The following is a 9,496-nucleotide window of genomic DNA, read 5'->3' as shown; positions in this document are numbered from 1 at the left end:
ATCAATATGTTGGCTGATATTGAAAAAGTGTAGGATGTCCAGGAAATCTGTGGTTGTTTTGGAGTCTGTGGAGTCAATGTGGATGTTGAAGTCACCTAACAAAAGAATGGATGGTGATATGGCACAGAGTTGGGATAGAAATTCGGATAGATCAGAGAGGAATGCAGGGTTTGTTTTTGGGGGGGGGGGGGGGCGGTAGATAGTTGCAATGACCAGGGGTTTGATGTGTAATAGGCACCAGATTAGTTGGGTTTGCTGTACGGCTATTGAAGGCCTTAGACTTTCTATCACATAATAAAACAGCAATAGGGATACAATAATACAGGCACACTGGGTTCCCGCTTGTTTTGTAAACATTTGAGAAAGTTACTGTTATCATAGCGGGGACCGACACATATCACTGAGAGCTGGTATCAGTCGCTTTTGGTTCACCTCAAGCAGATGGGGGAGGGTGTGGGCCCTGGCGTTGTGGCAGAGGCCGAATAGCTCTCACAGGAGGAGGGCGAGGGCGAGCTGGGGCCGCAGGCTGTGGTGTTTGCGGGGCCTGATGTTTTTTGGTTGATATCTGAGGGCTCGCAGCAAAAGAGTGGGATAGTTTGGTTCCAGCATACACCAGTTCTTCCATTTTCTCTGAGAAGCACAGAAGTGGAGATGCTGGAGAGAGGGATAATGTGTCTGGTGTTATCGGAGGCTGTGATATGTTGTCCTGTTTTCCTGGCTGTTTTCCAGGAAGTCGTCCTTGGGTGCTGAATAGCAAACAGACAAGCCAACAATTCTTTCACTGGAACTTCTGGGAGGAATTCCGACATGACATGCAGCTCTGACATTCCTCTTTATGTCTTATTCTGTGACCTGAAACAAACAAACAAAAAAGGTTACAGTCATAGATTACAATTAGAAGAATTTTTTTTTTTAAATCTTTCAAATGAAAAGTGAATATAATCTTCAAAATCATTTGTAGCTGATCTTAGGCTCATTACCTTAAACCATTCATGTCGAAGGATTTTCCTCAAATAAATCCGTTGTCTTGGGCTTATCTTCAGGAGGGATCGAATCAGGAGGCAGCATTCTGTGCAGAACCAAAGAAGTGAGTCAGATTATTACCTTAAACTTTACATACATACTGTCTTTGTATTAAGCTGTAAGATTCGACTATCCCATAAAGAAAAAAAAATCTGAAAAAAATGCTTGTATTATCCAATACAGTATCTATCTTTTATACAGGCACTTGGCTCAGGTGTTACTTTTTCGTAATTTCTTTGTTTTGTATGATTTAAATTACAGTTGGTCTTCTTTGTTGTGATGAATGCCATCTTACCGTTTGACAAGCCAGGATCAGACCAGGTGTCTTCATCAATCATTTGCCTGTCTCTTGGTTCTGGATAGCGTCCACACACCAACAGGAACAAGAGCACTCCCAGAGACCACACAGTAGCTGGTCTCCCGTGGTACTTGTCCTCTGTGTAGTACTCAGGTGGGCAGTAGCGTCGAGTGCCTGCAGAAAAAAAGATTTGTCTGATGGGTAAGTACCATAGCATGAAATACCATAGCATGTGGTCAAAACACCTGGTGTTTTTAATTTAAAAAAATGCTGCCTCAAATGTGAGATATGGTTTATATGATACCAATTGAACTAGTCACTAGAACTTAAGTCCCAAACTACAGGTTTGATTCATAATTCATACCACTGAATCTTTCATAGCCAGCTTCCTGCAGGAGATCTCCGCACCCGAAGTCAATCAGTTTGACCTCAAGAGTTTCTGTGTTGATCAGCAGGTTCTCCAGCTTAACATCACGGTGAAACACTCCACGGCGACAGGACATATGAGCAGCCATCGTTGCCTGCGCCATGATAAACCGCGCTGTGTCCTCATCTAGGATGCCTTTGTGACGTTTCCAAAAATGCCGCAGATCTTCACAGGGTGAGGGACGCTCCAAGACCATGATATATTGGTCAGGCTGGTCCTGCCAGTCCAGCAGCTCAATGATCCCTGAAACTTTGGGGCCCCTATTAGCAAGGATTAATAGGCCGACCTCTAATGGCAATTGTCCGGGATGACCAGGCTGGAAGAAAGATCATTGTTATATGAAGGGGTTGTCATTATGTTTACATATTTTAATTTGAAAACAACATAGTGAGTGTAGGCTACTTACAATGTCGATGTACTTCATGTTCTGCGGCTTTCTGGCAATTTTCACTGCCACCTGATCAACCAAAAAAAAAAGATGTTACATTTCTAACATGTCAAATGCAGTAAGTAGTGGAAAAATACACACAAAAAAACTTGAAATGGATATAGTGAGACAACATAATTTGTTGGATAAATATTGTAAGAAAATGACGATACCTCAAGACCATCCTCCAAGCGTTGCCCTTCATAAACAGAGCCGAATGATCCCTTACCGAGGATTCTGCCCATTTCATACCGGCTCAAAATGTTGTCTGCAAAAAGATGATTCATTTTAGTTGCATGGAAAGCAGTGAGTTTAATGCTTAAGGTCATGGCCGTAAACTCACCCTCAGTTGTCTCGTCCACTCTGTTGTTGTGACCTGGTGCTGGACTGACTGGCCTATGATGGACTGGAGCTGGAGGGGTTTGAACCTGCTGATCTTCAAGACCACCGGATAGAGCTTCCTGAAGACCATGATCCTCTGCAGCACGGGCACTGGACTGTAGACAGTTTTGATCTAAAAGCAAGGAATATCAAACAAAAGCATGTTTAAAAGCAATCAAAACAAAAATTAGTCAAGTCATTTATATAGCGCTTTTAACAATGTAGATTGTTTCAAAGCAGCTTTACAGTGATAATAGCAAACTAGATTAAAAAGTTTGTCAAGACAAACTTTTAGTTTGCTTGAGAAAATTTGGACCAGAAAGTTTGAAGAAGTTTAAAGTAGTTTGAAGTTTAAAGTAGTTTGAAGTTTAAATTAGTTTAAAGTTTAAATTAGTTTTAAGTTTAAATTAGTTTAAAGTAGTTTAAAGTTTGAAGTAGTTTAAAGTTAAAAAGTTGCTAGGGTGTTTCTAGTGGGTTGCTAAAGTGTCCTGGGTGGCTGCTAGGGTATTCTGGGTGGTTGCTAGGCAGTTGCTAGGGTGTTCTTGGTGGTTGCTATGGTGTTGCTAGCATTTACACATTCTCAACTGGTCATTGGATTTACCCTCAGCGTGTCTCTCACTAATGGCTGCTGTGGTCTGATCCTCCACTTTCTGACCCTGACCTGAGCCACTGCTGTGAAGAGAGAGATGCTCTCCAGAACTCCAGTGAAGAGTGAGCAGATCTCCAGAACTCCAGTGAAGAGTGAGCAGATCTCCAGAACTCCAGTGAAGAGTGAGCAGATCTCCAGAACTCCAGTGAAGAGTGAGCAGATCTACAGAACTACTCTTCTTCCTCTGACTCTCCCGACTATCACTTTCCTCACTAACAGGCTGATGATACACATAGAGCACATAGAAGAGATTTGACCTTGATTTCTTCCCATATCAGAATAAACAAAGAATATGTAAAACAACTGCACAAAAAGGTGTCAAAATCTATCAAGTATTAATATATTCAAATTCATTTGTAGCTTATTAGGGCCAATACCTCAAACCAATTCCGGAAAAGTGCAGGACTGTGGTGGACTGGAGATGGAGGGGTTTGAAGACAGTCTTGATCTAAAGCAGAGAATATCAAACAAAAGCATGTTTCAAACAAATAATTATAATTATGAAACATTGGATACTCATATTATGGCTATTCTTCTGTTAAAATGTTTTATTTTTTCAACAATCCTTGTTTAAATATTCATGACATGTCTTGGAATAAAAAAAAAAATCTGATTATTGGCTTGATCAAACTTCAGTTGTGTTTTGATATAATATGGTGTGGTCAAATCTGGTCATTAATGACACTCCAGTGATATTCTCCAATGGTCATTTGACTTACCCTCAGCTCTTCTCTCATCTATCGGTGCAGTAACGTTATTCTGGTCTGAGATGATGCCGCTCCAACGAAGCTTCACAGAACTATCCATCCTCCTCCTCTTTCTCATCGGCATCTCAATTTCGGTGCTGAATAATCTGGACACAGAAACAAACTCACAAAACAGAGGTGTTAAATGTCCAGGAATAATCTCGGTGTGTGTCCGGGTCGGGCCTTGCATCCTCCTTCAAACTGCAATCAAAACAATACAAATACAATACAAAATGCAATACAATACAATAAAATACTATGCTCCTCAGAAATACCCCTCCCCGCAACAAATAAATAAATAAACAAACTCCAAACTCCCTCTAAAATAAGAAAAGAACAATACAATTAACGTTAACGAGTCCTCGGAAATAATGTGAACTTTAAAAAACGTATAAAACGATGTAATGCTAGATGATATATCCGATCTCCTTCAAGAATACAAGTCTACTCTCTGAAATCCTCCAAACAGCTTCAAAATCGCAAGATCAGCACAGAAAGATTCGGCAAAAGTCTCTGAATTCGCTTCTCAACCAGCAGACAGCGAACAAAGTATTTGCGAGTCAGAAAGAATTCATGGGACGCGTCACCATAGCAACTAAAATTCGAATCCGTCATATGCAGGCACGCGCACCCGAAGTCGCCCGCGTGAGCAGAGCGCGTGAGCGCACATCGAATCTGCAAGCAAACCGAATCTGTTCATGCAGGACTGAATGTAATTATTAAATATAAATAACCATTAACAAGTGATATAATAATGTATCATTACTGTTTAGCTACAAAATGGAAGTTTAAAATTCAACTGTTAAAGCATGAAATAAGGTACCATGAAATGAATCAGTGAATTTGAGTTTGATGAGGCTATATTATCAGTAGCCTAATAAAATAATCATTAAAAAAAATGTAATCGTTAAAAAAAAGTATCAGACATTTATGTCAATTCGATTCAGCGATGAATACTAATGTTGTCCACCAGATGGAGCCACAGGGATAACAAATACTTTAAGATCACGTTAATATTAATTAAGTAATAATACTAACTTTAAATGGTTGATATAAAAACGTTTAGATTTTTCGATTTATTCAGATATACAGAAAAAGAAATGTACATATAATGAACATGTAATATAGTGCAAAAAGTTATTTTCTAGAGTTATTTTTTCTAATTGTCTAATGAGTTAATTATAATTTTTTACAATTATCAGAGAGGGGCACAATACATTTTGAGACAAAAGGGGGCAGGGGCTTGCATTCTATGCATTATGCATTCTAATTGTATCAACGTCTTTGTGAAACAATGTGAAACGCAAAGCCCTTTTTTGTTTGTTAAAAACCACGGATTTGATTTTTGTGTTTTTCAAGAAACCCATTCCACGCAGGATGATGCTACATTTTGGAGGTCCCAGTGGGGCAATGATATCTGGATGTCTCACGGTACAGAGCGATCGGTGTCGCCATTTCGAAAAATGAAATACTACACCTTGACAGTGACCCCAAGGGTCATTTCTTTTGTTAGTGGTTTTACTTGGCTAGACCACCACAGTTCTTTTAAATGTGTATGGGTATAATCCTTCTAAGGAAAATACCACCTTAATTGATATGATTAGCGATAATATACAGTACTGGATAAATAAATACCCCAATGCTGGTATTATTTTGGGTAGGGATTATAATATGGTTAAATAGTGATTTAGATAGGTTTCCTTCCAGAGCTGCTTCTGTAAGTCCAATTATGGATGCATTTATGATGTGATTTAATGTTGTTGACATATGGAGAGAAACATATCCACAGCTGAGACTCTATACCTGGAGCAGCAAGGACCACTCTAAGCAGTCTCGAATAGATTATTGGCTTATTTCCCAAAACCTAGCAAACAGTTGTAAATCAGTCAGCATTCACGCCACGCCTCTTACAGACCACAGTGCTGTCTCTCTTAAGGTTAGTCTCTCAGCATCCCTTGATTTCAGATCAACTCTTTCTTATTGGAAACTGAACAATTCTCTTCTCCTGTATAAAGATGTTAAAAAGAATATTACATTATTGATTGAGCAATATTGGAAATGAGAATTAGCGTTAGATTCATATTGTTGCCAGTGGGAGCTGTTGAAGTTTGAAATCGGTAAATATTTCGGAAAATTTGCTAGTAACTTAGCCAAACTTAAAAGAGCAGAAGAAAATAAGGTGGTGTCTAAAATTTCAATACTTTTTCTTCTAAACCCCCAGAGCTGCTTTCTGAATCTGATGAGTATGCTGAACTGCAATGTAAATTAGATGAGCTGTACACTTATAGAGCACAGGGTGCTTATAAGATCTAGACAAAAATGGACAGAGGAAGGAGAATGTAACACAGTAAATATTTTTCAGATTAGAAAAGAGTTGTTTAAAAACCTCATTAATTGAATCTTTAAATATTGATGGGACAGTGACTAATAACCCTCAAGAAATTGCACATTTCTGTGCTGACTTTTACTGTAATCTTTAGCATCAAAATTATTCTGAAGAGGCTAGTGTTGTTTTTGGCGGCCTGTTTTACTTTTAGTTTTAGTCTAGTCTTTGTGTCAAGCTGTCGTTTTAGTTTTTATTAGTTTTAGTCACGTTCATACTCTTTTTAGTCTAGTCTAGTTTTAGTCGACGAAAACTGATGACATTTTAGTCTAGTTTTAGTCGACGAAAACTGATGACATTTTAGTCTAGTTTTAGTCAATGAAAATTGTATTTTATTTAGTAATGCAATTCTATTTAACCCAGTCAATATAGTATTTCAAACAAGGTTATCTTATTATATTTAGGGCTGTGTCGGTGGCAGTTTGTTGGTAATGGACCAACTACCAGCGGTGGTTGGGGGGGTTGTTTAAAAAAATTAAAAATAAAAACTCGTTTTATATTTCCACACAAAGACGCGTGATATAGCCTACCACAATGCGCTTTGAGAGGGATGACACGAGCAGGAAAGAGTCCATCGATCTCTTTTCTGATATCTTCATGTTTTCAACTTGATATAAAATGGTCTGAAGAGCGAATTTTATTCTCCACAAGGGCGAGATATTTAAGCTATGTTTGAGATTGCGCTGCCAGAGAAAGTGAAACAAAAAAATCACCCGCGCGTGTGAAACGCGCTTTACAACTAAACTTGACGCGCCTTACCATGTCTATAACAAGCACAAACTGTAGAAACATGCAAGTACAAATGTAGGCTATCTGTCCTACAGCATTTTCTACTTTACCACAGTAAAGAATACGAATATAATAGGCCTTATTAAAAGCGAACCAATGAAGAAACGTTTATAATCCCCTTAGAAAATGGGTGAGACGTGAGTGAAGATTTGGGAAAAGAAAGAGATTCCATGCAGGGATGAGTCACGTTTTTTGAATATTCGATTAGTTTATTTAATTATAGAATATCGAATAGGTTGTGCGATTATTCTTTAAAATAAACTCCATGTTTTCTGTGCTGATGCGGTGGTGACGCGTTCATGTAACCAGAGGGTGACGATTATGAATGTGTGTTGTAGAGTGAGCTTTTGGTAGATTGACCTGTAGGGGGCAATCTAATGCAGTTTGACTTTGGCTTAAGAGTAGCAAAGAAGAACTTGTTAGTTAGACATGGATCACACCTGGCTGTTATCATGTGTACTGCTGGCTTTTGATGTCTCTGAAGTAAATGAACTTACTTGAATGGATTTGTCTCCTGCAAGTTATTACATTTTGGCGACGAGGATAAAAGCAAGAAAAGGAAATGCCTTGGAGTGAAGTGCTGGAAAGTGAAGAAGTTTAATCCATACAAGTTGGAGCTTTGGAAAAGAAGATGGCCAACATGGTAGGAACAGTCACACCATTTGACAGTCAATCTCAGTCTTGGGAAGAATATTGTGAAATCTTGCAGCATTTTTTTGTGGCCAATGAAATTACAGAAGCAGTCAAGCAAAGAGCCATATTGTTGAGCACTGTAGGAGGTCAAACATACAGTCTACTGAGGAATTTACTGAGCCCAGTTAAACCAGGAGCAAAGACATTTGATGAATTAGTGGATTTGCTTAAAGAGCATTTCAACCCAAAACCTAGTGAAATTGTACAGCGGTTTAAATTCAACTCAAGATCAAGAGAAGAGGGGGAAACTGTACTTGAGTATGTGGCAATTTTGAGGAAATTGGCTCATGATTGTAACTATGGAGAAAAATTGACAGAAATGCTTCGGGATAGACTGGTATGTGGCATAAATGATGACCGTATTCAACGTAGACTGTTGGCAGAAGTGGATTTAACCTTTGAAAAGGCTTTGAAAGTAGCTCAAGCCATGGAAATGGCCAATAAGGATGTGAGGGACTTGCAAGCTAAGCACTCAGAAACATCCACGTCAATGAGAGTGCATAAAATGGCAGTAAAGCAAGAAGAAAGTCAAAGCAGAGCATGTTACAGATGTGGAAGTTTGCAACATTTGGCCAATGAGTGCAGATTTGTTTCTGAGAAATGTCACAAATGTGGGAAACAAGGTCACATCATGAAAGTATGCAAATCAAAAAGTTCCACCAGAGACACAAACTTACAAGGGGGAGAAAGACGTAAGAGAGTTGTGACCAGAGGAGAACAGAGATCGTATTATGTGGGCAGAGACGAAAAAAGTGCATCTGATGAAGAGGGTATTTTTACAGTTCACAGTTTGAAGGAAACCGAGATTCCAAAGGTTGCCCCACTGACTATCACATTAGCTGTTAATGAGACAATAATACCTTTTGAAGTGGATACTGGTTGTGGTGTGACTGTGATGAATGGGTCAAATTTTTCCAAATTATGGACAAAGCATCAAATTCCAGAATTAAAGACCTGTTCTTTGAAGTTAAAAACCTATACTGGCCAAACTTTAACAGTGTTAGGTTCTGCGCAGGTGGAAGTTAAACATAAAGGAGTCATGAAGGAGTTACCGGTAGTGGTAGTACCCGGAACAGGACCCAATCTATTGGGTAGAGGATGGATTAAAGACTTGGGCATGGAATGGGAGGCCATACATCAAATTCAAGGGGTGGAAAAGGTAACCTTGACTGAAGTGCTTAGCCAACATTCAGAGTTGTTTAAAGAGGAACTGGGTGAATTGAGAGGTCCACCAGCAAAGATTTATGTTGACAAGGAAGCAGTTCCCAGATTTTTCAAAGCCAGACCAGTTCCTTATGCAATGAAGACGAAAGTAGAGACTGAAATAGAACGCCTGTTAAAAGAAAAAATCATAGAACCTGTTAAACACTCAGAATGGGCTGCACCTGTAGTGCCAGTCTTAAAGTCAGATAATACTGTACGACTATGTGGGGACTATAAGTTAACAGTAAATCGAGTCTCAAAGTTGGAACAATATCCTATCCCTCGAATAGACGATTTGTTTGCCACACTGTCGGGTGGGCAAAAGTTTACTAACCTGGATATGAGCCATGCTTACCATCAGATTGCATTAGATGCAGAGTCCAAGAAATATGTCACAGTGAATACCCACAAGGGCCTGTTTACTTACCGTGTTTTACCCTTTGGAGTTTCTTCTAGTCCTGCCATCTTTCAGAGGAC

General features: G+C 39.1%; 1 protein-coding gene and 1 long non-coding RNA gene across 2 annotated transcripts; both read right to left on the bottom strand.

Moving 5' to 3' along the window:
• Positions 1-795: 795 nt before the first annotated feature.
• On the bottom strand, positions 796-1,440 carry LOC309513241. Its single transcript, XR_014211376.1, has 3 exons — positions 1,319-1,440; positions 981-1,069; positions 796-852 (listed from the first exon to the last, which is right to left on the bottom strand). It is a non-coding gene; the product is annotated as an uncharacterized lncRNA (long non-coding RNA).
• Positions 1,441-1,442: 2 nt separating this feature from the next.
• Positions 1,443-2,504, bottom strand: LOC309512854 (serine/threonine-protein kinase pim-3-like; the record flags this gene model as incomplete). Its single annotated transcript, XM_082188576.1, has 4 exons — positions 1,443-1,495; positions 1,686-2,064; positions 2,155-2,205; positions 2,349-2,504. Coding segments are annotated over 4 exons (639 nt in total), but the record flags the coding sequence as incomplete, so codon positions are not given.
• Positions 2,505-9,496: the final 6,992 nt, after the last annotated feature.

Source organism: Leuciscus leuciscus (assembly GCF_965113295.1).
Source record: "Leuciscus leuciscus genome assembly, chromosome: 13".
NCBI classification, from domain to species: Eukaryota; Metazoa; Chordata; class Actinopteri; order Cypriniformes; family Leuciscidae; genus Leuciscus; species Leuciscus leuciscus.
Note: the sequence above shows the minus strand (reverse complement) of the source record. Positions and strands in the feature narration are given on the sequence as shown.